The 27221-nt window shown below is 50.0% G+C and overlaps 1 protein-coding gene across 1 annotated transcript; it reads left to right on the top strand.

Annotated features, from left to right (window-relative positions):
* The first annotated feature begins 1296 nt into the window (after positions 1–1296).
* Positions 1297–19134, top strand: CCM2L (CCM2 like scaffold protein). The gene is made up of 10 exons (XM_042931299.1): positions 1297–1365; positions 4113–4280; positions 5828–5911; positions 6010–6193; positions 6982–7457; positions 10301–10436; positions 12700–12763; positions 15755–15884; positions 16459–16597; positions 17514–19134. The coding sequence occupies exons 1-10, from the start codon at positions 1336–1338 to the stop codon at positions 17822–17824; spliced, it is 1722 nt and encodes a 573-aa protein (XP_042787233.1). The 5' UTR covers positions 1297–1335; the 3' UTR covers positions 17825–19134.
* The last annotated feature ends 8087 nt before the right edge of the window (positions 19135–27221 follow it).

Here is a 27221-nt window from a genome sequence, read left to right as displayed (position 1 = left end):
ATGCATTAGCCCCTGCCCTTCACAATTTCCAGCTGCTCTGTCTCACGCATAGTCAGATGTCCTTCCTGCCACACCTCTGACTGCAGGGCAGGGTATTTGGGATCATTGCTCCCATTGGAAAGATGAGGAAGTGAGACCCAGAGAGGTTACAATAAGCAGTCTGCCCTAGATCATACAGCAACCTGGGACCTCTAGAACCCAGGTGTCATGGAGGTGTGGATGGGTCAGTCAGAATCTCCCCAACTGTCCCGGGTGGGACAGGCTGAGCACACTGGCCCTAGAGGTAAGGAACTAGGATTCAGATCCAGACTTTCCAGAAATCCCAGGCCCTCCTCTTACAAACGCTATGACTTTTCCGGGTCAGCCTCTGCAGTTGAGGCTGACGTATAAATCTGTATAAATAGGTATAGCGATACCCCAACACTGTAAGGAATAAGAGAGATGAAATATGTAAAGTGCTCAGCACAGAACCACAAAAGGAAACTTGCCTCACTAAGGTTCTCCCAAGAGACAGAAAAAGAGCCCGGGACACACAGACACATAGATAGGGAAGTAGTTAATATTCACGAAGCACTTCGTATGTGTCAGGAGCTCTTCTAAGTGCATTTAATCCTTACAAGGTCACCGTGAGGTCAGACCGGCATGATGCCCATTTTACAGATGGGGAAACGAGTGGATAAGGGACTTGCCCAAGGTCATCACCCTAGTAATTGGCGAAATCAGGATTCAAACTCCGGCAGCCTGTCCTCAAAGCCCATGAATACTGCCTCCTTAAGAGTAATGATTAATTTTTAATTAATTAATTTTTAATTAAGTATCCTATAGTTTGGGAAGCATTTTCCTACCCACTTTTGCATATGTTCCTCACCACAGAGAGGAAGGCAATTTTATTCCTAATTTATAGAGAGGAAGGGGCAAATGAGGCTGTGAAGGGAACTGACTTGCTTTGCCAAGGTCACACCACAAGGTCAGTGGCAGAAGTAGGGTTGGGATTTGGGATTTTCTGACTCCAAATCAGGGGACCCATCCCTAGCCTGACTCAGTTCCCAAGCGCCCCTCAACAGCAAGCCTTCTGGCTTCAGGCTGGAGGCGTTCTCCCCAGGACAGTTGCTCTGGCTGGGTTTCCTTCCACCCTTCAGCTGGAGGGGCCCAAGGCTGCATCCTGCACCAGCCTCCATCCCCCCACCCCCCACTCGCTATCAGACGGGAGGGGCAGGAACTCCAGGGCTGGTGGAGTTTCCGACCAGGCAGGAAAAAGAACAAAGGAACTGTGTGGGGGGAGAGGGTGGAGGGGGTTGGCCAGGAGGGTGGCAGGAGTGGAGGGGACGCTTCACCATGGAATATGAAGTCAAGAAAGGAAAAAAGGTAGGTGGGAGGTTGGGAGGGATGTCAGGTAGAGAAATGTCCCTGGAGGGAGTAAAGTGGGGAGCCCGGGTGGGGGTGATGGGCAGCGAGTGGCATAGAGTCTTCCTTCTCATTTGGAAAGACCGTCCTTCCCACCCTTGGGCAACCAGACATTTGGGCTCAAACTCCCTAACCTGTCTCCCGGCTCTCAATGGCCTCTGCCATCCCTGGAAGGGACACTCAAGCACCTTCCAGGGAAACCCAGCCAGACAGATTACTTTGGGAGATACTCTCAAACTGCTGCCACAGTTTTCCTGGGGTTTCCTCAGACTGAGGGACAGACAGACACCTAACAGACCCATTCTTCTTCTCCCTACCTCCCAGACAGAAGGACCTCAGCCAGGGCAGCTCTGTGCTATGAGGCTGTCTATCCAGGTTGAGACACCTACCTGCTCCCCTGCTGGGTTCCAGCCTCGTCTGCGCCCTGCCCCCCCAGATCCTCACTCCTCCTTACTGTCAGAAGCTTTCTAGTCTGGTTCCCTGGACACCTCACCTGGTTGTCTTTGCCATTCAGGGAGTCCCTCAGATTCCAGCGCCCACCCCCACCCATCCCTCTTCCCCCAAGAATCCTAGGTCAGGCTATGTGAATCGTGAGGGCTCAGAAGGGAGCCAAGACCTAGGTGCTTGTTCTCTCTTGGCTCATTCCTTCTGCAGATGTGCACTAAGAACTTATTTTGTGCCCCACACTGTGCCTGGTGCTGGTGATGATGTAGCAGTGAGCAAAGTCAGACAAGGTCTCTGCTCCCTCCCTGGAGCTCACAGCATTTTGGGGGAAGGCAACTTTGAAGAAAAGCAATTAATACAAAGTTGCATGAGAGACGCCATACGTGGTGCTGGGGTACAGAATATTAGGGGACCCAGCCCTAGCCTGGTCAGCTTGAGCTGAGATCTAATGGGCAGAAGGAGAGAGGGTAGTGAAGTGTTTAACGGGGAGGAACAGCATGTACAAAAGCTCTCAGTGGGAAGGAATGTAGCAAGCAAGACGGCCCTGTAGCTGGAGGGCAGGAGTGAGGGGGCAGTAAGATAAGGCTGGAGAGGTGGGCAAGGCTGGACACTGAGGGCCACAGACCAAACTTTTACCTTTACGCTCCACTCACACACACATATTCACACACACAGAATAAAGTCCCGGCTCCACAGCTGACATTCAAGCCCTCTGTGACTTGTTCAACAGACCACACGCATCTTCTCCAGGCTCATCAGGCTCAGCCAGCCCTGCCAGCCCCCAGACGTTCGCGCATGTCGTGCCCTCTGCCTGGAACGCCCTTTCCCAGACCATGTGCTCTCATTTAGCAGAACCTCCATATATCTCATGCAGGCTCCATGATACTGGTTTTAAAATCTGGGCTGGGCACGCATCAGAATCACCTGGAGTGTTGATTAAAACATAAATTATGGGGGAGGGGGGCGCCTGGGTGGCTCAGTTGGCTGAGCAGCCAACTTCAGCTCAGGTCATGATCTCATGATTTGTGTTCAAGCCCCACGTCGGGCTCTGTGCTGACAGCTCAGAGTCTGGAGCCTGCTTCAGATTCTGTGTCTCCCTCTCTCTCTGCCCCTCCCCTGCTCACACTGTCCCTCTTTCTCTGTCTCAAAAATAAATAAACATTAAAAAATTTAAAAAAAAACCCACATAAATTATTGGGTCTTACCCCTAAGCTCTGATCCAATAGGTCTGAGATGGAAAGCGAGAATACGCGTATCTCTTAAGTTCCTTGGTGCTGCTGCTGATGCAGGAACCATACACTAAGAACTGCTCTAGAGTAGTGCTTTCCTGTGAGATTTAGATTCTGTTGGGATGGGCTGGAGTCCTGGAATTGGCTTCTTTAACCTTGCTGTAGGCCATCTTTATGCAATGCCTGCTGGATTCTACTTAAACATACTTATTAACTATTTTTTTTAAGTTTATTTTTACTTATTTTGAGAGAGAGAGAGAGAGAGAGAGAATGAGTGGGGAAGGAGCAGAGAGAGAAAGGGAGACAGAAGATCCAAAGCGAGATTTGGATCAAAGCAGGGAGCCCAATGCAGGGCTCGAACTCACGAACCACAAGATCATGACCCAAGTCATGACGCTTAACCATCTGAGCCACCCAGGTGCCCCTACTTATTATCTATTTCTAATTTTTAGGAAAGCACAGAGAATAGCTTAACAAATATCTGTGCATTCACCACTTGGCCACATTGAATCTTTTTTTAAAGTTTATTTATTGAGAGAGAGGGAGAAAGAGAGAGAATGAGTGGGGGAGGGCCAGAAACAGAGAATCCCAAGCAGACTCTGTGCTGTCAGTGGGGCTCAGTCCCAGGAACTGTGAGATCATGATCTGAGCTGAAATCAAGACTAAGCCACCCAGGCACCCCTCAGCCACACTGAATCTCAATATTTTTCTTACTTGTCCCAGCCTGGACCCACTCCTTACGCCTGGGCCTGGGCCTTAGCAGGGTCTCCGCCCTCATCTGGGTGTTTAGAATGGAGATTTTAGAGCCAGACTATTGGTTCTACTGCTAATAGCTGGTGATCTTCTCGGCTAGTTCTCCCTCTGAGGCTTAGTTTCTCCATCCATAAAATGGGGATCACAGAGGTACCCCTTCTGCAGAGTCTATGAGAATTAAATCAGGTAATAGGGAAATAGTTAAAATGTTGAATGTGGATGTGCTTGATAAAGTCAGTTGCTGTTATTACTGTTATTTCTCCTGCACCCCCCCCCCCCCAGGGCTTTGTCTCCCCCATCCGGAGGCTGGTGTTCCCCAAGGCCGCGCGCCGGGCAGCCTTTCGGACCAGCGTGAGTCGCCGGCCCCTGCACTCGATGCCCCTTTATCCTCCTGACTACCTCATCGACCCCCAGATTCTGCTGTGTGACTATCTGGAGAAAGAGGTCAAGGTACGTGTGGGATGAGGAGAAGGGTGGGCAGAATCTTGGGGCAAGGGGTAAAGGAGGGGTAAGGTTTTCCTCAACTCTCTTAAGGGTCCCTGGCAGGGTCTGAAAATTGAGCTGACAAACAGATTAACAGGAGAAAAGCGTACACATTTTATTAAATGTTTACATGTCCGTGAGAGCCTTCGCGAGAGAGTGAAGGCCCAAAGAAGTGACCAGAGCACGAAGCTTTTGTATCTTTTTTACAAGCAGTTAATTTATGAAGAACTGACAAGGCGGAGGGGTGGGGGCTAGGGGTAGTAAAAGGTGAAGAAAGAACAAGGTTTGTTTATACAGCCTTCTCAGCCCTAAATTCCCTCATGAGAAGGATGTGTGGCTCCCTTCCGGTACAGGGAGGGTACCTTGCATGTGGGAGATTCATCTTCTGCTGTCAGGGAAGAAAGGTAGGGGTGGGGGCAGGTCAGAGGGACCTTCCTGCGTCTACCATTTTCTTCAACTTCTTCAAGCTTAGGATATTCTGTAAGCCGAGGTGCCGTATTTTGGGGTAGCATGTTCTGGATCCCGTCAGGAGAGACTGCACCTCTCCCCCACACCAAGCCCTGACCAGCCCAGTCTCACACAGGGGAGGCTCAAAGGAAAGAGACCTGGGTTCAGGTTAGCCTAGCTCCTGCCTTATGCTGCAGCCCTTCAGCAAATGATGTCCATCTGCTCAGCTTCAGTGTTGTCATCCCAGCACGAGCCTCAAAACCTACCCACAAGGGAGAGCAGATGGCAAAAGCCATACCTTCCTGTGAGATTTTACTGCAATAACGTTATCGGTACTCAGTCTCCAGGGTAAAGGAACCCAGCTCAGCAAGCCACAGAGGACTTAGATCACTCAAGGCCTTTCTTCTATTTCAAGAGCACCATGGAGGAGCAGTGGAGAATCCTCATTGCCCAGGGAAGATTGCTATGGGGATAGGAGTGTCAGGTTTGACAGGCTGCCCATTTAAATGTGAGTTTCAGATAAGCAATAACTACTTGTGTCGTATTAATATGTCCCAAATATTGCATGGGACTAAAAATACTTTAAAAATTTTTTGAAGTATTCACTGTTTGTGTGAAATTCAAATTTAACTGGCATCTTGTATTTTACCTGGCAACGATATATGGAAGGTAAAGCTAACAGGTGCACATAAGAACTGGGCGCTGAAATTTCATAGAGAATAAAAGAAGAAGAAAAAAGTTTGATTGGTGGAATTCACCTAGAAGAACAAAACTATTACTCCATTATTTTAATGGAAAAAGTTAATTCTTACATTGAGTAACTTAAAGTTTGTGATAACATTAAGTTATAACTAAGAATGGATGGAGAATTATTGATTGATTTGGGGCATCATTTTTTGGGTCTGGCTTCTGCGACCCCCTTAAGAGTTATTATCAGGTTATTATTAATTCAGATATGTATACTTCAGTCTATCTACATTGCCTCAGTGAGGAGGTCTGGGTCCTCCAAGGCTTCAAAGTGACTTCTCTCTGCCCTTCTCCCACCCACTCCCTCATTTTGTATCTAGTTCCTGGGCCACCTCACCTGGGTCACCTCCTCACTGAACCCCTCCAGCCGGGACGAGCTCCTGCAGCTGCTGGACACCGCCAGGGTGAGGCCCTGGAGAGGGGGGGAGGGCAGGGTCTTGTCCCTTTCGCCCTCTCCCACCCGAGTTCCTCCGGGACCCAGGAGATCCGACCCACCCCGCAGCAGTTGAAGGAGCTGCCGCTGAAGACCACGGCGGAGCAGGACAGCATCCTGAGCCTGTCGGCCCGCTGCCTGCTGCTCACCTGGCGCGACAACGAAGAGCTAATCCTGCGTATCCCCACGCACGAGATCGCCGCCGCCTCCTACCTGCAGGACGACGCGCTGCACCTGCTGGTGCTTAAGACCGGTACAGCTGCCGGGGCCTGGCCAGGGGCAGGGCTGGGAGGTGAACAGGGTGAGAAAAGACCCAGCGTCTAGTCTTGGGAAAGGCGGGGGCGGGCAGGTGGGGGTGTTGAGGATGGATGGTGTGTGATGGAAAAGGCCTGAGCACGCTACCCTGAGACGAAGGGCAGGCCATGGCTATAAGCAAGAAGTCGCGGCCCAAGGTTGAGGTTGAAGGGTGGATCGCCACCAGCCTGAGGCCAGGTGCCGGGGCCTGGGAAGGTTGGAGGAGCCCAAATTCTGAGACCTGAAGTTAAAGCGCTTGGTGAAACAGAGCGAGATCGCTGCGCTCGGAGAGAGCTCGGGCTAGCAGCCGGGTCTGATCCAGGGGCGTGGCCATACGCCAGAGAGGCGGAGCTCGCGGCTGGGGCAGCGGCGGGACAGGTCAAACCCCGCCAGGCTAGGGGCGTGGCCTGAGGCCAGAGGCGGGGTTGAGGGGAAACCGGAATCAAAGAAGAGGTCTCTGAAACTAGAGACTGGGGCCGAGGTAGGGCCAACAGAGGGAGGAGACTGCCTGGCCACCGCCCTCAGACCAGACGGCAAGCGAGGTGTGGCGGGTGGAAAAGGCCTGCGGGACAAGACCAGGGTGGAGCCGAGGCCGGGGGGGTGGGCCCGAAAGTAAGGGCACGGAGCGGGGCGGGTTTGGCCTCCAGACTTAGAAGGCAGAGGTGGGGCCACGCGCCGCTCGTCCCCAGCTGGCCTCGTGGGGGGCTCTTAGCCCGGGTCTCCTGACCGCCATCCCGCCACTCCTAGGTCTGGGCGTGGACCCGGTGCCAGCCGGCGTCGACGCCAGCCCCGGCGGCGCGGGGCGCGACCCAGGCCCGCCGGGCGCGGCGCCAGAGAAGCGGCGGGTGGGCACCACGGAGCGGCGCCACACCATCTGCAGCCTGGACTGGCGGATGGCGTGGGGCGGGGGCGCGGGCGCAGAGGCCCGGGCCGGGGGCGGCGGCGGCGGCGGCGGCGGCGGCGGCAGCCTGGAGCGCCAGCGCGCCGGGGCGCGGGCGTCGGGCAGCTGGGAGCGGCGGCAGACGTTCAGCGGCAGCTGGGAGCGGCGGCACGGCGGCGGCGGCGGCGCGGGCAAGCCGGGCGGCAGCTGGGAGCGGAGGCAGGCGGGCGGCGGCGGCGGCGGCAGCTGGGAGCGGCGCCACCCGGGCTCCAACCCACTCGACCCGCAGGACCCCAGCCCCGACGCCTACTGCAACCTTGTCATCCTGGCTGTGGCCAACAGGGTGAGCCCGAGGGCACCCGGAACCCCAGCGGCGTGCTCCCCGGGCACGTCCGGCGTTGGAGGGCGCCGGTCTCCGTCCCACCCCGCCCTGTTCCTGGGGTCTACCCTGGCCTCTGTCCTTTCCCCTCCTGCGGCCCTGCCTAGGACTTCAGGTACCACCTGTGTGCCCACGACGCCAAAGGGCTTCTAATCTCCAGCCTGGACACCTCCAGGACAGTTGCCCCTTGCTGTCCCAGTGAGAGGAAAACCCAGAATAGCCAAAACAGACCCCCTCCTCCAGCCTTGCTCCTTCTCCCACGTCGTCAATGTCAGCACTACCACAGTAACAATCATGAGGACACTAATCACCAGCATGAATGGAATGCCAACCCATGCCAGACAAGGAACCAGCATGAACACATTTCATTCTTTGACTAACCCCTAGAGGCAAATATTACAACCATCCCCATTCTGTAGAGAAGGAAACTGAGACCCAGAGGCTAAGTAATTTGTGCAACATCACACAGGAAGCAGGTGGTGGTTTCAACACTGGGATCCAGGAAGTTCAGAGCCTATACTCTTGTTAACTATGGCAATCACCCAAGGCAGAAGCCTTCCATTCTTGCCTTCCCTCCCCTCCCCCCTTGCTTCATATTCATCCTTGCTTTTATTCATTTTGACCATCTTTATTGAGCAGCAACTTTGTTGTAGGCATTGGGCTAGGTGCTATGGATACAAAGATGAACAAGACATATTTGGTGGTTTCCCTTAAGGAGCTCACAATCTAGCAGACACCTTCAAGCCCTAGGCTGTCTAAACTTTTCCTCTGACCCATGGCCCCCAACCCTCCCCCCTGCCCCAGCCCCAGCTCCCTTATATATATCTTAGTGAACAAAACAGTCTCGTGGATTTAAAACACCGAGAACTCCCCAAATTTTATCTTTCACCAAATCTCCAGGCATGTTTCTCCAATCAGCCTCTCCATTTGGTGGGCTGATGGCCATCACGAACTTAACACATCCAAAGCTAAGCACCCAATCTTCTCCCCCAAACCTGTTCCTCCCTTGGTCTCCTTGTTTTGATTAATGGCAGCTCTGTCCTTACATTGTTCAGACCAAAACCTTGCAGTGATCTGTGGCTGCTCTCGTTCTCACACAGCCCATATCCATTCTGTCAACCCTATTGGCCCTATTTTTAAAATATATCCCAAACCTATATATGTTTCCCCACCCTCCACTGCCCCTGCCCAGGTCCATGGCCCACCTTCTGTCATCCAGATCACAGATTTGCCTCTTGCTTACAATCTGTACCCACCACAGAGCAGTTCTGTTAACACATAAGTCACATCTTATCACTGCTCAAAATCTTCCTGTGGCTCCCCACTTCCCTCCAAGGAAAAGTTATTGTCCTTACAACTGCTTGTAAGACCACCCACGTTATAGTGGTGGCTGAAGTCCATTTCTTCTCTGGCCTCATCTCTTTCTGTGTCCCCCTTTATACACTCTACTCCAGCTGGACTGGTCTCCTTAGAGAGTACAAGAGACCTGTGCATTCTGGATGGTTCACCGTGATATTGATATCACCTGGCACCCAATAAGTATTGAACGAATGGGTGAAATAATGTATATTATAGTATTATACCTTATGATGCAGACCAAAAAGAAAACAAGCAGATTGCAGTGGTAATGAAGGAGGAAATCCAGTTTGCATAGAGAGAGTTTGCTCCTTTTAAACTGAAAGGTGAAGGGGAGCAAAAAGCAAGGCGAAAAGCCAGGAAAATGAATTCCAAGCAGAGGGAACAGTGTGCCCTGTTTATCGCACTGGATGGTGAGGGCTTTAGGATACAGACCTCATCTGAGACCCCAGAGCCTGGCCCAGTGCCTGAAAGAGGACTAAATGAGAATTTGCAAAATGAGTAAATAAACCAAGAGTTGCATTCCAGGAGTATCTGATTCTCTCGCCTCCTATCCAAGGCCTTGTGGTCCCAAGGAGGGTACAGGAGTTAGAGTCAAAAAATCTGAGTGCCAGTAGTAACCAACGCTGTGAACTTGCTATATTAGCCTGGGCAAGTTACCTAACCATTCTAAGCCTCGGTGCCTTTAACTATAAAATAAGAATACTCTCTTCCCTGCCTATTTCTATTATAAGGATCAATCCTGCCTATCGTGGCTTACATTTTAATGTATACCCTGGGCTTTTTTAGAGGCAAAAATATGAAATAGTATCGTGAAGATGGTCTCATCAGTTATTGTCTCTCTGTGTCTCTTGCTTACACATAAAGAATTAAATTAGGCAAATTCCCTTCAAATTTGCAGTCTCAAAAAAAGTTTCACCCAAGAATTGAAATTCTTGCCTTCTATCAGGAGACTGAGGTTTGTGTATTCATCCTACTTCCATTTTTGCCCTGGATGCCAGGAAGCTCATATCTAAATATGGCATCCAGTAGCAGTAACTATGTTGAGTCTAGAATTTTCACACGTGTGATTCTTCCTCTTCCTAGTATGTAACAGGAGACCTGGGTTCTAGTGCTGGCTAATCACTTTACCTCTCTGAGCCCCAACTTCCTACTGACAAATTTAAACTAGGGCTTATTTTAGATAGGCTTCAGGAGGTCCTATGAATCCCCCAGAAGTTTGGGGTGCGTTTTTCAGAGCAGAAGACTTAACGTTGCTGCTGGACTCTATATAGGAGTCTAAGACCCAGAGGGTGGCCATGTAATTTTGATAGGAAATGCTCTGCAAGTCGATTTAAAGGTGCCCATAGATGCTCGTGTGGCCCTGTGAACCTCTTCACACTGTTTGAGGAAGCAGGGGTGTCCTGGGCACTGGAGAGGCCCTGAGTGCTCTGTCCTCCTCCCTGGGCCAGGATGCTGCCGAGGAATCCTGTGCCCTCATCTGTCAGGTCTTCCAGATCATCTACGGGGACCAGAGTATCGAGTGCGTGGACCGGGCCGGCTACCACTACACGTCAACGCCTGAGCGGCCGTGGCTGTGCAGTCGCAGTGAGTACTGGAACTCCTGGCCACCCCTCCTGTGAAACATCCCAAAAGGCCAGCGAGGACTCTGGGACTCAGGGTCAATGAAAGCCTGTAGGGGCCCCGATCTCTACCGCAATTACAGTGCACTCCCCCCTTATGTAGTTAAAATGAAATGTCAGTTTTCACAATGACCTCAAGCTTAGCTTCTGCACAACGTTCTGGTTGCCAGATTTGGAATGAGCCCCTCAGAGCTGAACTTTTCTCTCTCCCTTCTGTTTCTGATGTCCCTTCTTTGCAGAAATGCAAGCACATGCATTGTCTGTTTACTGAGCTGTCTAGCCCCGCTAGGATTCTAGGTCAAAACCAAGATTTCCAGGCCCACCCTTGAACGCAATCAAAGGCTAGAATAAGAATGAGACTAGGAGAGGCATTTATTGAGCACCAACTATGTGCCAAGCACAGTACCACTGTGACTCATAGCAGCCTTCTCGGTCCTATTTGCCACTGTATCCCATGGGCCAAGCAAAGGTCCAGGGACATCATAGGTGCTCCTAGATAAAAGACTTCTTTGAGACCTTATGATTCTAATTTTACAGACGAGGACATTAAGGCTCAGAGTAGTCAATGCATTGCTCAAGGTCACACAGCTGGTAAGTGACAGAGTCAGGATTCAAACCCAGGTGTGTCTGATTTCTTTTTATTTAAAAAAAAAAATTTTAATGTTTGCTTATTTTTTGAGAGAGAAAGAGAACATGTGCAAGCAAGGGAGGGGCAAAGAGAGAGGGACACACAGGCTCCAGGGTCTGAGCTGTCAGCACAAGGCCTGACATGGGGCTTGAACCCACAAACTGCGAGATCATGACCTGAGGTGAAGTCGGACACTTAACCAACTGAGCCACCCAGGCGCCCTGGTGTGTCTGATTTCTAAAGCTCCTATCTGCAACAGCCTTGCTCCCATGCTGCCTTCAAGGCTGCTAAGTGAATTTCCTCAGCCGCAGCCCCCTCAACGTGGTCCCTGTCTGCATAGCTCCAGGAACAGAGCGACAGCTCATTACTTCTGCAGGCACCCCCATCTGTGGGAACTGAGGTTATTAGGAAGTTGAGATAGTTCATCAGCTCTCACAGGATGAGATAAACAAATGAGCAAATGATGGATAAATAAATGAGTCAACAAACCTTCCAACAAATTCTTTTTTTTTTTTTTCTTTAAAGATTTAATTTTTTAAAAGTAATCTCTAGGGGCGCCTGGATGGCTCAGTCGGTTAAGCGGCCGACTTCGGCTCAGGTCATGATCTCGCAGTCCATGAGTTTGAGCCCCACATCAGGCTCTGTGCTGACAGCTCAGAGCCTGGAGCCTGTTTCAGATTCTGTGTCTCCCTCTCTCCGACCCTCCCCCGTTCATTCTCTGTCTCTCTCTGTCTCAAAAATAAATAAACGTTAAAAAAAAATTTTAAAGTAATCTCTATACTTGGGGGCTCGAACTCATAACCCTGAGGTCAAGAGTCGCATGCTCTACTGACTGAGCCAGCCAGGCACCCCCACCAAATTCAACAAGTATTTATTGAGCACCTGCTATCACCAGGACATACTGGTGAGCAAAACCAGATGTGGCCCTGCCCTCACAGCCTTGCATTGCTAGGTAGGCTGACAGTAAATAGGTACACAAAATGTAACTACGTGCTGTACTCTGCAGACATAGACTGAGGAACCAGCCTCACCTGGGAAGTCAGGGCGGTGTCCTGAGGAAGTGACACTGAGGTGAGCCAAGATCAGAAGGGTAAGGCTAGTGGAGTCAGAGAAGTAACAGGACTAGGTACAGAGCAAGTTCTCTGTGAACAGTGCTGCTATTCTCTGGAGATCTTGAGTTCCTTTCCCTCAAAGTTCTTTTTTGTTCTCTCCTCAGACATGTACAGTTTTCAAAACATCCCCTCACCTGTTCCCTCACCTGCTGTTCTCAAGACCACTCCCCCCCCTCCTCCCCGCAAGGCAGGCAGGCAGGTGGTATTGTCCCAACCTTGGGGAAGTTGAGGGCAGGGAGAGAGGAGGTGAGTTGCCCAAGGTTGGCTGTGAGTTGGTGATGGGGGCAGGTTTCATGGTCAAAATCTTCCAGCAGCTGCCCAATTTCACTCAGAGTAAAAGCTAACACCCTTACAGTTGCTTACAAGGCCATCGGTGCTCCAACCACCATCCCAACCGCAGGGTGGGACTGGGGTTGGGGGCTCGGGGAGCTGGGGACGTTGGTCCTTTCTCTGCTGCCTCTAACAGCCCCTCTGTCTGCTGACCCCAGGTGAGAGCTGCCGCACAGACGGGACGTACGCCTATGATGCCGACTTCAGCTGCTGTAGCTCCTTGTGGGTACCGCCCCACCCCCACCTTGCACAAATAGGGTCTCTCTTCTAGGCATTCTTGAGCTCCCTGTGGGCAAGAGAGGGTGGGTGAAAAGGACCCCACCTCGATTTGTGCCGATGCCCTGAGCCCTGAGCCCTGAGGAGGGTAGGCGAACTGACCTCTCCGGGCTCTAGTGAGCTCATAGGATCCAGACCCAGACCCTAAGAAGCCTGGGGGACAACCGGAACCCTGAGTGGTTTCCACGTAGGCCTGTAGTTCTCTGCCAGTCATCCAGACACAGTGGCCTGCCTAGTCCCAAATCACAGCTAATGCCAAAAACTAATTTTGGTTTAATTCCATGTAATAGAAAACCCTAAAAAGGATTTGAGTTTTAAATAAGATCGAGCTTTCCCCCTCTCACCTCTTGCGTAAAACAGATCAAGAGTTTATGGCCCTTATGGTCATCGAGGGTCCAGGTCCTCGGCACCTGCTTCCGTACTCAGAGTTACCTCATGGACCAAGATGATGGTCAGAGCTCCAGTTATCACAATGGTAATGCCAGGGATGTCTGTAAAGAGCTTTGCTGGGATCCCGGCCTGATGACTTCTGCATATGTCTTAGTGGCCAGGACTTGGTCACATGGTCACAGCTAGCCGCCGCAAGGCTGGAAAATGTAGGAGGGGCGCCTGGGTGGCTCAGTCGGTTGAGTGTCCGACTTCGGCTCAGGTCATGATCTCACGGATCGTGAGTTCGAGCCCCGCATCTGGCTTTGTGCGGACAACTCAGAGCCTGGAGCCTGTTTCTGATTCTGTGTCTCCCTCTCTCTCTCTGACCCTCCACCGTTCATGCTCTGTCTCTCTCCGTCTCAAAAATAAATAAACGTTTAAAAAAAAAACACACAAACAAAACAAAACAAAACTCAGTTGGCAATATTGTCCAGGGTTCTGTTTGGTATGACTAACCACGCTAGCACTGAGGGGTTTCCCAGGACTTGGGATTTTCTATACTAAAACCAGGAAAGTCCCAGGCAAACTGGAACAAGTTGGTCAAAGTTAGTTCTCTTACTAAGGCCTCTGGCTTGACAGGTAGCAGGCTCTGCCAGTAATATATGCCCTACTTTTATTTTTTTTCCCTCTTCTGTGTCAATATTTGTGGCTTCCTTATACTGTGTGCCCTTGGGCTAGTCCTTAACCTGATATCTGCTGCCAGACCTAGATCTGCTAGAGTCATGATAATGACTAACATTTGTGCTTGCTGTGTGCCTAGTGCTGTTCTATAAAGCACTTCATTTTTTTTTTTTTAAAGTAAACTCTACTTCCAATGTGGGGCTTGAACTCATGACCCCCAGATCAAGAGTCACACGCTCTGCCAACTGAGCCAGCCAAGAAAAATCTACATAGCAACATTACAGTGGCTGCTGTTTATTTATTGCTTCTAGTCTATGACTCTGAGCGCTGTACAAATAGACTCCTCTAATTCTGATGACGTCGATGTTTGTCATCCCATTTTACACATGGAGAAACTGAGGAATAGAGAAGCTAAGCAGCCTTGCCCAAGGTCAAGCTGTAGGCCTGAGATTTGAACCCAAGCAGCCTAGCTGTAGGTCCACACCCCCTAACCACGATGCTACACTGCTTTTCTGTAGCTAATCATAGAAGATGGTTCTGGAACAATTTAGAAACCAGAAGGCAGGTTAATTTTTTTTTACTCTTTTTTTTTTTTTTTTAATTTTTTAACGTTTATTTATTTTTGAGACAGAGAGAGACAGAGCATGAACAAGGGAGGGTCAGAAAGAGGGAGACACAGAATCTGAAACAGGCTCCAGGCTCTGAGCTGTCATCACAGAGCCTGACACGGGGCTCAAACTCACAGTCTGCAAAATCATGACCTGAGCCGAAGTCGGCCACTTAACCGACTGAGCCACCCAGGCGCCCCTATTCTTTTTTTTTTTTAAATGTTTTATTTATTTTTGAGAGAGAGACAGAGCATGCGCGGGGGAGGGGCAGAGAGAGAGGGAGACACAGAATCTGAAGCAGGCTCTGAGCTGTCAGCACAGAGCCCGACATAGGGCTCAAACTCATGAACCATGAGATCTTGGGCAGGTTGATTTTTTTATTAAGCAAGAATTATTGAGTACCTTTCATGTACCAGGCACTGTGCTGTGTGCTAGGGTTACGGTGGGGAATCATACAAGGATGAGACCCGTGATTGGCACGCAGTAGGTACTCAACAAATAAGAAACCAAGGTCCCTGCTCCTGCATGGTTTATTGTGCAAGCACACTTGCGTCTAGCACAGGAGACAATGAAGTCATTATTTAACAGAAATAAGCATTAACGATAACTAAAGAGAACGAGCACTTCAGAGCACTGAGAGAGAACCATAGGGAGCCTACCTCTTTGGGGGTCAGGAGGGCCTCTCAGAGCTGATGAAATTTGAACCGAGGCCCAGAGGAGGAGAGGGGAAGAGCACTCCGGGCAGAGGGGCAGAAAGTGCAAGGGCTCTGAAGCAGGACAAAGCTTGGTGCATTTGAGGAGCAGCCAGGAGGCCACCGTGGATGTCGGTGGGAGGATCTGGGAAGGCCTTGCATGTCATGGGTAGACTTATGAGTTTGTGACCACATTTGACAGAGGATCAACCCAGTCATGGGGAGGGGAGGGTCAGGGAAAACTTTCCCGAGGTGACATTTAAGCTCCAATGATGAGTAAGCGTTAGTTGAACAAAAGATAGGGTAGAGAGGCATTCCAGGCAGAGGGAACGGCATGTGCAAAGGCCCGGAGGTAAAGAGGTACTTGAAGTATTAGAGAAGATGGCAGAGAGGCCTGAGCACACAGAGCAAGGGTGAGATGAGGCTTCAGAGGCAGCCAAGGGCCAGATAAGTGGGGCTTTGGAGGCCAAAATGGGATCTAGGATGAAGCCCAGAGCATCAGTAGCTGTGCCCTCCCACCCCCACCTGCTGTAGGGAGAGGAGCTAGAGGAAGGTGAGTAAGGGCCCCATTCTGCCTGTCTCTGCAGCAATGGCTCCCAGGATACATTTGAAGCGTGTTATAGTGGCACGTCCACACCCTCTTTCCACGGCTCCCACTGCAGCGGCAGCGACCACAGCGGCCTGGGCCTTGAGCAGTTGCAGGATTACATGGTCACGGTGAGCAGGGGCAGGCAATGTGAACAGCACAAGCAAAGGTCTGGAGGCTGGAGAAAACACAGAGAGTATTTCAGGAATCCTGAATAATTCTGGACATAACTGAAGTAGACCTTGGAAGATCGGGGGCGGAGTGGTGGTGGGGGGATATGAGGTTAGGAAAGTAAACTAGGCAGCTTGTGAAAGCCTTCACTAACGTCAGCTAGCATTCATTATGTGTCTTCCGTATAGCAGGCACTGTTCTAAGCACATTTTATGCCTTTATTTTAATCCTTTCAACAGCCAAAGAGGGAGGTACCATTATCTTTACTATATTTAAGAAAAGCAAGGGTCAAGGAGGTTGCCCCCTACCCAAGATCACAGAGCTGATCAACCAAGGGGCCAGGATTTGAACTCAGGCACATCTCGTGCTTAGATTCAGCCCAGTGTCTGCATGCCCCCCCCCCCCCAGTAGGCCATGGGAAAGGTTTTGGGGGAGATGTTGGCCAAATACACCCTTAAAGAGGGTTTGGGTCTTTTAGGCAAAGGCTGGGTGGGGATTGCTCCCTGGGACTGACCTTGGATGTTGTCCCCACAGCTGCGGAGTAAATTAGGGCCCCCCGAGATCCAGAAGTTTGCAATGCTGCTGCGGGAGTACCGGCTGGGGCTGCCCATCCAGGACTACTGCTCAGGCTTGCTGAAGCTCTACGGGGACCGGCGCAAGTTCCTCCTCCTTGGTGAGCCCCCTGCCACACACCCCCGAGATCAGGCAAGGACCCTACTCCCAACTGGTCCATGACACTGCCGATTAGGCATCAGGCTAGAAGCGTTTTCTCCTAGTCCTCAGCCTCCGATAAAGCCAAGATCATGAAATCCATTGCACATTTAAGGAGACAGGCGCAGGGCAGGGAGGGACTTGCTTGCAGTCACAGCCCATCAGTAGAGAGCACTGGTATATCCATTCACCTTCATAGCAAAGCTGGGGTGGTGGGGGGAATATTCTCCCCATTTACCCCATGGGGCAGCTGACGCTCAGAGAGGCTGAGGCACTTGTCCAAGATCACACAGCTGGTAAGGAGGGCTGATCATAATAACAGGAATAATATTAATAAGCTAACAGGTAATATCTTTGTCAAGCATCATCTCACTGAATGCTTCAGTTTGGGAAGGTAGAAACTCTCATTTGCCCCCATTTGGCAAATGAGCAAAATGAGGCCCAGAGAAGCAAAGTAAAGTGCTAAAGTCACATAGCTTGTGAGTGGAGATGGAAGCAAAACAAGCTGACTTGTATGAAGCACGCAGTGTGCTGGCCCCTCCTCACATCCCCCCCTGGGAGAAGAGGTGCAATCATCTCAGTTCTACAGGGAGGAAAGTAAGGCCCAGAGCAGCTGTTTAATGAGGGTCACACAACTAATAAATGGGAAAGTAGCAGTTGCAATAATGACAACGATAAGCTAATGCGTAGTGAGCATTTACTATGTGCTGAGCATTAGGTCATTGTTCTCTGGCTCAGAGTCAAGGAACTTGTGCAGGAACACACAGCCAGAGAGCGGGCAGGCTGGGGATTTGAACTCGGTTCTCCGGAGAAGGTGATTCCACGATGGAAGGGGAAGGGCTGAACCCTGAGACGTCCCTCTGCCCCTGGCCCCGCAGGGATGCGGCCCTTCATCCCGGACCAGGACATTGGCTACTTCGAGGGCTTCCTGGAGGGCGTGGGCATCCGCGAGGGGGGCATCCTCACCGACAGCTTCGGCCGCATCAAGCGCAGCATGAGCTCCACGTCGGCGTCGGCCGTGCGCAGCTACGACGGGGCGGCCCAGCGGCCCGAAGCACAGGCCTTCCACCGGCTGCTGGCCGACATCACGCATGACATCGAGGCACTGGCACCGGACGATGAGAGCACCGACGAGGAGGCCAGGGACTCCCCGGGTGGGGGCGACACGGTTGAGGACAACTACCTGTAGCCGCCACCCATGCGGAAGGCGGGGAAGCATCCTCAATCCCACCTGTGTCTCACTCGCTCCTGCCTGTGGGACCCCAGCCCCAGGGCCCCCCTCCCGGGGTGTCCAACCTCGCCCTTGGCGCTCCAGTCCCTGCAATACCGAGAATGTCCTGCAGGGGGCGGGACCCCAAAATCGCAGGCAGTTGCCGGAGGCTCAGCCAGCCCCTCTGCCAGACCTGGGTGGGCAACATTCTCCTCTGTCACTAGCCCCAGGTGCCAGGGACAGCCCCTCTCTCCCGCCACTCTTGCAGCTTTCTGGAGGCCAAAGGACAGATGAGGAGTGGGCTCCACCTGCTGACAGACTGAGAAAAGACTTCCCAGAGCCCAGAGACCTCTTGTTCCTCCTATTTTACAGTTTGAGAAACTGAGGTTCAAAAAAAGGTGAAGGAACTTGAGGAAACCTCCTATTTCTCCTGAGATATTACCTCAAAGTACACACACAATAGCGTAGAGGGCCTTTTTAAGACTCTAAATGGCAGGGTCGCCCCTCCCCTGATGGCAGGAATTGGATCACCAGTGTGGCATATCTTCACTGACAGTTGGGTCAGAGGTAGGTGATGGGGGTCCCAGTCTTGGCCCTAAGACTCTGAACAAGTTGCTTGTTCGGATCTTGGATTGGGAGCCAGACAGACCTAGGTCTCCTGTCTGGTTAGTGTTCTCACCTCTTGGTGACTTCCATTCCCTAATCTGTCCCATGAGGTCGGCCCCATCCACCTCACAGGGTTGGTTGTGGGGATTAACAAAAGCACAAGGCCTTGGTGCTGGGTCTAGCCCATAGTAGGCACTCAATAAACGTTCCCTTCTACTTCTAACACTTTCGGACTTGGTGTACCTGTCTTGGCTGGGCGCAGTTAGATGGAAACTGAGGTGGGGGTCAGATGTAAGAAGATCTTTGGGGAAGTTTGTGAAGAGGAACTAGGACTTGCCCTTCATGGCCCTATTACACCCTGGCTCTGTGCTCAAGCCCCAAATGAAAAGTACCTGAGACTCCACAGGCTATCATCACAGGGGTCCGGGGTGGTTAAAGAAACCTGACAGCCGGGTTGGAGAGGTTAGAGAAGTCGGCATGAGGACAGCTTCAACACAGCCTGAGTAAAGGCTTGGAAGCTAGAAGGAGTGACCCCTGAGAGGGGGCCAGAGACTCACGCAGAAGTGCCGAAACTTATTTGTAAAGTTTTAGAGCCTTCCATGGCCAGACACATGGTCCTTACCGTGAGGTAGGTACAATTATTACCAATGAAAAAAAATTTTTAATATTTATTTATTTTTGAGAGACAGAGAGAGACAGAACATAAGCAGGGGAGGGGCAGAGAGAGAGAGAGAGAGAGAGAGAGAGAGAATCAGAAGCAGGCTCCAGGCTCTGAGCTGTCAGCACAGAGCCCGATACGAGGCTCGAACTCACAGACCGTGAGATCATAACCTGAGCCAAAGTTGGCTGCTTAACAGACTAAGCCACCCAGGTGCCCCTAATTATCACCAATTTTAAATATTATTATTAGGGCTTCAGGTCCAGGGTTCCAGGATTTATACTCAGTTTGTAGCAAATGATGTTTTCTTTTGCTTTATTCCCCCCTCCATCCACCCATTCCCCACCTTCCTTCCCCTCCCCACCGTGGGCACCCACCCTATGTGTTGATCTACGTCCTGGACATAAAATACACAATGCATCGTGTGTGTATTTACACCACATGAATGGTATTGTGTAAAGATCTCAATCTGACGCTTTCTTTTTTCACTCCATCATATGATTATTTCTAAGTTCCACCCATGTTTCTGTGGGAAAATCTAGCCTATTGTATCATATTGCTGCAAAGCATTCCAAGCTGAGCATCCATGGTGTAATTTATTCACCCCTGTCCCCCTGTGATGGATGCCCAGGTGGCTTCCAATTCCCTCTCACCACAAACAACACTGTGATGAACATCTGTGTACATGACCCTATAAGCCTGTGTGAAAACTTCTTTGGACCCTATACCCAAGATGGAATCCTAAATCACAGGGCACATATTTTTTACATGTCACTAAATTCTACTAGTAGCGTGTGAAAGATGCTTGTCTCCCCATATTTTCAATTTTGCCTATAGTTTGGGTGTAAGGTCATCTCAGTGTTTGAATTTCTCTGATGATATGAGACTCAGAATCTTCTGTGCTTGCCAGACATTTGGGCTTCCCCTTCAGTGAATTGCCTGTTCCTGTCTGGTACCCATTATGAATTGGGTTTCCTGTCTTTTTCTTGTCGATTTGCAGGAGTAGCCTGTAAATTTTAGATATTAATCTCTTGCTGGATATTGATGTTCCCAGTATCTTCACCTAATCCACTGCTCATCCGCTGGGTTGTCTGTGGCAGTGGCTTTCAAACTCTACCGTGCACCAGAATCTCCTGTTCGGCTTGCTAAAACACAGATCACTGAGCCCCACCCCAGAGTCTCTGACTCCGTAGAGTAGGGGTGGGACGTGAGATTCTGCATTTCTTTTTTTATAAATTTTTTTTTTCAACTTTTTTTATTTATTTTTTGGGACAGAGAGACAGAGCATGAACGGGGGAGGGGCAGAGAGAGAGGGAGACACAGAATCGGAAACAGGCTCCAGGCTCTGAGCCATCAGCCCAGAGCCCGACGCGGGGCTCGAACTCACGGACCGCGAGATCGTGACCTGGCTGAAGTCGGACGCTTAACCGACTGCGCCACCCAGGCGCCCCGAGATTCTGCATTTCTAACATGTACTCAGGTGACGCTGATGGTCCAGGGAGCACACTTTGCGAACCACTGGCCTATGGTGACTTCCTTTGAACAAATTTGTTCCACTGAACAAATCCATAATTTTGATGTTTTCAAATTTATTTACCTTCATTTTATGGATGAGGGAACTGGAACATAAGGAGGTGAAGTGAATGACCCAAGGTCACACAGTAAGCTGGGATTCGGACCCATATCTGGCCAACCCCAGCGCGCATGCTCCTAGCCGCTTTGCTATCCTGTCCGGCAGCTTTTGGGATGTAGTGACCACAGGCTGAGGCATTTGTCCTGAGACTATAGGGAACTTTAATAAGTTCCTGAGTGAGGCAGACGTAGAGGGAGAAGCACAGTGACAGGGCTGCCGAGAGTCACTGGAACATTCTTGCCTCACAGCTCCAGGGATGGAGCAATTTCCCTCACACCCCAAGGAAGTCCCCACCCACCCCGGAACTACCCTCTTACCAAAGCCATGTAATGCCTTGGTTTCTGAGGTCCAAAGGGCCCCGACTGGGGCAGTCTAGGCTCTGAGCCTACGGACTCTGGCCACACTTCCTCCTGTAGCATTCAGAGACCCTGCCAGGATCACTTCCCAATATGGTTTCATTCTTGGCACTGCAAGAGGGGAAATACCCCTGGGCATGAGATAGCTGCTTCCCAAAGACCTCTAGGGGTGGGGTAAGGATGGAATTTCTGTACCAGCTAGGTCTCCTGGGCACAGTTTTGACCCATGGACAAGTGGTAAAGTTAGTGAAATCATCTCCAGCTGCCCCTTACAGTGTGGCTCCTTTTATTTAGGGCCCTGCAACTTAACTTCTCTCCCTCCCAGCTTCCAACAGAAGACTCCTAGCGGCGCTCCTTGACTGTGTGCTGGGAAAGAGTCCTCTGGCCGCTGTCATTTGATCACCAGATGTTTAGAGAGCATACACTCTGTAGCAGGCATTGTGCTAGACAAGAGGGAGATATAGAACAATCCCCGCCCACTGGGGGGGCTCTCAGTTTGATGGGAGTCCCCAAATCACTACAGCATAAAGTTCTCAACGGTCAAATCAAAGAGTGAGAAACTGTCTCTTCCTAGGGAAGACAGGACAGGCTTTGCAGAGGGGGTGACTTACGAGCAAGACTTTGAAGGAGGAGCAAGATTTTTGGCAAGTGGAATAAGGTAGACAGGAGAGCCCCACCCCACCCTCCCCGGCAGGGCCATCATGAGCAAAGGGCAGGGAGCACGAAGGAACATGGCACACTCCAAGGACTGGTAACCAGTTAGCTCTACTGCCGTGGTTAGGCACTGGTGGCCCCGGGGGTCAGACCAAGTGACTTTTGAATCCCAATTCTATCATTTGCTAGTTGGGGGACCTTGGATAAGCTCCTACATGTCTCTGGGTCTTTGGTTCCCTCACCTACAAAATGAGGATAATAATAGCATCACCCTCAGAGATCTTGTAGATTGCTGAAGACTTCAGGATAATCCACATAAACGTACATACCGCAAGTGCTCAATAAATACGACCATTTTTATTGCTGGAGGAACATGGGGTGTCGGGGGTGGGGACCAGGACTTAAAGGAGAGGAAAGCAAAGGAGTGGGCAGATTGAGAAGGCTTTTGAAATGCAGGCAATGGAGAGTGACCTAAAGGGCTTGCATTTTACTGAAGTGAGTCTAGCTGCTTGGAGAGGAGGGTTGACTGGAGGTCCAAGGAGAGTCTGGGCCTGGGAGCTGGGCAGGACCTGAGGAGAAAGGCAGAGACCTGACTCAGATAGGGCGAGGAGAAAGAAAAGGAGAAGGCGTGTTCAAGGAGGGGCAGGGTTGAGAGGGCTCCCTCCCTGTTCAGAAACAGCTGCCTTTCACATCCTTTGATTGGATTCATTCATCCGTTCATTTGTTCGTTTACTCATTCCACGACTACTTATTTCGCACTTGAACCCTGGCCTCGTGGGGCTTACACTCTAGAAAGTTTATATTCCTATTAAATAATGTTACTTGGAGCCCGCAGGTGCAGTGTCCACCTGTTTAGGCTTAAACGATCAGAAATTGGCAGTCCTATTGGTGTGCCCTCCATTTCTGACTTGTCTATGTCAGGCATTTCAGATGAAGGGCAAAGGGTCTTAGAGCCAGGCCAACCTGTCCTGCCCACTTCCTGTGATGGTGAGTTCCCTGTCTCCTGTGACAGCCCTTTCCATCCAGTGCAAGAGCTAACAACTGCCTCCTTGCCCACTCACCTCCTATTCCCCACCCCCAGGTCCCAGCATCACTTTTTTCGAGCCCTACATGACACAGCTGCTCCCTTGGACCCCAGGCAAGCTCTGCAGTGATGTACAGAAAATGACACAACCTGCAGAAACTTCTCATTTATCTGACTCAAAGCAACTTGTTCCAAAAAAACCCCAAAACTTCAAAACCTGGGTTTTGAAGCTTATCACGTAAACAAAGGGATAGGGCCTCTGATGTGCAGAGGATATTCAAATAGATAATAAACACCCATAGCCCAGTAGCAACTTGTACAGTTCACAGAAAATAAAATACAGGGGTTACTGGGTGGCTCAGTTGGTTAAACATCCAACTTCGGCTCAGGTCATGATCTCACAGTTAGTGAGTTCGAGCCCCACGTCGGGCTGTGTGCCCGACGACAGCTCAGAGCCTGGAGCCTGCTTTGGATTCTGTGTCTTCCTCTCTCTCTCTCTCTCTCTCTCTGCTCCTCCCCCACTCGTGCTCACTCTCTTTCTCTCTCCCTCTATCTCAAAAATAAATAAGCATTAAAAAATTTTTAATGAAAATACAAACAACTCTGATATGTGGTAAGTGTCAAACTCACCCATAATAAGAGAAACACGAATTAATACTACATTGAGAAAACATTTTTCAAGTGCTGGGTTGGCTAAGCTTGGAGAGTTTGGTAACGTACATGTGGTTGCAGGTGCAAGGAAACAGTCACGTATGGCAGGTGGAAGGGTACATTGGTATAAACCCTATTTAACAATATTTTAAATGCACAGACCCCTTGATGCAACAATTCCACTGCCAAGAATTTCTCCTACAAGTATACTCACACAAGTGGAGAAGATGGATGTGCAAGGAAAATCATTGAGATTAGAAATAAACAGGGGCGCCTGGGTGGCTCAGTCAGTGAAGCGTCCGAGTCGTGGTTTCAGCTCAGGTCATGATCTCATGGTTTGTGAGGCAAACATGAGCCCCACGTGGGGCTCTGCACTGACAGTGTAGTGCCTGCTTGGAATTCTCTCTCTCCCTCTCTCTCTGCCCCTCCTCTGCTCTCTCTCTCTCAAAAATAAATAAATAAACTTAAAAAAGGAAAGAAAGAAATGTTCAGGGATAGGAGACTGGTTAAATAAACTGTGGCTCACGCAGACAATAGAATGCCATACAGCCATTCATAAAAATGAAGAAGCTGTCTATGAACTGATAGGAAATTATCTCTAAGATAAAGTAAATGAGGGGGGGAAAGGCAGGGTGTAGAGCAATGCACTTTGAATAGTGCTGTCTTTTTGCGTAAAAAGGGTGGGAAATGTCTTTGTGTATATGCATGGAATAGTTCTGGAAGAATATACAAAACAGTTCTAGCTGCTGCCTCTGAGCTGGAAGAGTGTGTAGCTATATAACAAGGAGAGAAGGAAACTTTGTTTCATGATGTGTCTTAAATGTTGTACCATGAATGTGAATTATAGAAAAGCTTTAAAAAAAAAAACACTATTGTGATATTTATCATACTCTGTAACACCATCTGTTTCCATGTCTATCTGATCTCCATCCGCCACCCCAACACACACACACACACACACACGCACACACACACACACACACACACACATCTTGTGAGGGGAAGAGGGATAGCTGGTTCTGACTCATTCCTGCACTCCCTGGAGCTCAGCGTAGCACCCAGCACAAAGCAAGTGCTCAGAAAATTTGAATACACATTCACAATGACTACCTTCTCCAAGGAGACCCCGGTTAGTCTAGCCTCCTAGCATCCCTGCTCTCGTGCAGACCATTCCCACATTGAACAGGGATGACCCAGAGAACTAATGTGATGCTTCACCCTGCTCTCCGGGAGCCCTCGCTCTGGGGGAAGCCAGCCATCGTGTCATGAGTACTCAGGCAAGCCTTATGGAGAGGTTCACTTGGTGAGGAACTGCCACCTTCTGCCACGAGTCGTGTGAGTGAGGCATCTTGGAAATGGATCCTCAGCCCCAGTCAATCCTTTGGATGATTCCAGGCCTGACCTTGATGGCAGGCTGGTGAAAAACCCCAAGCCAAACCACTGAGCTAAGCTGCCTCCAAATTCCTGACCGCCCCCCCCCCCCCAAATTGTGTGTGATAATTACTGTTTCTAATGTTTTAAGCTGCTAAATGTACGCAGCAATATACACCCAATGCAATCAATAAATCTTTATTAAGCCTTTACTGAGTTTCAGCCCCAGGGCAGGGGGATTGCAAAAGGAAAACGGCATGACTTCAGGGGAGCAGGCCATGTGCACGCTCATTCCTTCAGCTAACATTTACTTTTTTAAAGATTTTATCTTTAAGTAATCTCTACACCCAACGTGGGGCTCGAACTCACATCCCCGAGGTCAAGAGTTGCACGCTCCACCCACTGAGCCAGCCAGGGGTCCTTCTGCTAACATTTATTGAGCACTTACTATATACCTGGCCCTGTGCTGAACGCTGACACAAAATGTTAGCAATTAAAATACCCTCTAGGACAAAAGGGAACTTTCTAGAGTGATAGAAATGTGTATCTTATCAGGTTGAAGTTACATTGGTGTACGTGCATTTATAAAAACTCAGCAAATGAACACTTAATCTTATGCACTTTGTTGTATGTAAATTTTACACGAAAAATACTGTAAACAAACGTTGAATTCCAGTTAATAAAATGTGAGCCAAAAAGTGAAAGTAGTCAGAGAAAGACAAATCATATGACTTCACTCATATGAGGAATTTAAGGTACAAAACAGATGAACATAAGGGAAGGGAAGCAAAAAGAATATAAAAACAGGGAGGGGGACAAAACATAAGAGACCCTTAAATACAGAGAACAGAGGGCTGCTGGAGGGGTTGTGGGAGGGGGGATGGGCTAAACGGGTAAGGGGCACTAAGGAATCTACTCCTGAAATCACTGTTGCCTTGTATGCTAACTTGGATATAAATTTAAAAATAAAAAAAAATTTTTTTAATTAAAAAAATGAAAATGTGACCTGAAGTAATTTACTTTGAAATACATTTTAAAAAGGGGAGTGGACATGGGGCACCTGGGTGGCTCAGTCAGTTGAGGGTCCGACTTCAGCTCAGGTCATGATCTCACGGCTTGTGGGTTCGGGCCCCACATCGGGCTCTGTGCTGACAGCTCAGAGCCTGGAGCCTGCTTCGGATTCTGTGGCTCCCTCCTCTCTCTCTGCCCCTAACCCAGTCACATTCTGTCTCTGTCTCTGTCTCTCTCAAAAATAAATAAACATTTTAAAAAATTAAAAAAAAAGGGGGGGGGAGTGGACAGATGGCTAGATGGACAGACATGTGAAGAAGCCAGTAGAATATTAATGGCAGAATGTAAAGTGGCAAGTCCTGTAGGGGTTTTGTTGTAAAAGTCTCAATTTTGCTACATGCCTGGCAATTTTCATTAACAAAATGTTTGGGGAAAAGACCTTCAATAACCATATATGTCAGTCCTCTCATTAATTATTAGTGTTTCAATTACACAAAATAAAAACAAATACAGTCTGGTTTAAAAATGGAAAAAAAAAAAAAACAACTGAGAAAAAGTCATCATCTCTTTCCCCCTGATTCCAACTTTCCTTTCTTCTTCAGCGACAACGTCTGTTGTTGCCAGCTGTGTAGTTTCCAGACCTTTCTCTTAGTATCTCCATACATATATGGGTAAATACAAAACCGTGTTCTTTCTTTCTTTCTTTCTTTTTTTTTTTTTTTTTTTTTTTTTTTGAGGAGTGTGTTTTCATCCTATCCTGCCAGTGTGTTTTGGAGATCTCTCCACGTCAATTCATGCAATTGCCCCAGTTTTAAATTGCTGAGTAGAGGACGTGCCGTGTTCAAGATGAGAAGCTCGGGCACGAGGTATTGCTCAAGAGCAGACGGTAAATCCGAATTGCTGGGACACGAACCCATTCTCTTGGTTTCTGGGGCCTGGCCGCACCCTCCGGGAGCCTGGCCAAGGCTGAGGGGGCAGAGCAGGTCTTTTTTTTTTTTTTTAATTGTTTATTATCTTTGAGAGAGACAGAGAGACAGAGAGAGAGCAAGCAGGAAAGGGGCAGAGAGAGAGGGAGACACAGAATCCGAGGCAGGCTACAGGCTCTGAGCTGTCAGCACAGAGCCAGATGCGGGGCTCGAACTCACAAACCGCGAGATCATGACCTGAGCCGTAGTCGGCCACCCAACCCAACCGACTGAGCCACCCAGGCGTCCCTGGGCAGGCCTGTTATGTCGGAGAATGCTGGGGGGCGGCAGGCCTAGGGGACCTGCCTGGGTTTGCGCACCCGCGCAGGGGCCCAGGAGGAAGTCAGATAAGCGCTTCCTCTTTTCTTGCCCTCCGGGGACCCTGGGGGAAGGCAGGGGGTTGTGAAACCAAGCTGTCCCCCAATCCCCCTGGGGGGGGGGGGACCC

This window comes from Panthera leo, chromosome A3 (assembly GCF_018350215.1).
Source record: "Panthera leo isolate Ple1 chromosome A3, P.leo_Ple1_pat1.1, whole genome shotgun sequence".
NCBI lineage: Eukaryota > Metazoa > Chordata > Mammalia > Carnivora > Felidae > Panthera > Panthera leo.
Note: the sequence above shows the minus strand (reverse complement) of the source record. Positions and strands in the feature narration are given on the sequence as shown.

Coding starts and splice junctions, on each gene's coding strand:
- CCM2L (XM_042931299.1), top strand. CDS start 1,336: ATGGAATATGAAGTCAAGAAAGGAAAAAAG. Junction 10,437..12,699: donor GCCGTGGCTGTGCAGTCGCA/GTGAGTACTGGA, acceptor TGCTGACCCCAG/GTGAGAGCTGCCGCACAGAC. Junction 16,598..17,513: donor GCGCAAGTTCCTCCTCCTTG/GTGAGCCCCCTG, acceptor CTGGCCCCGCAG/GGATGCGGCCCTTCATCCCG.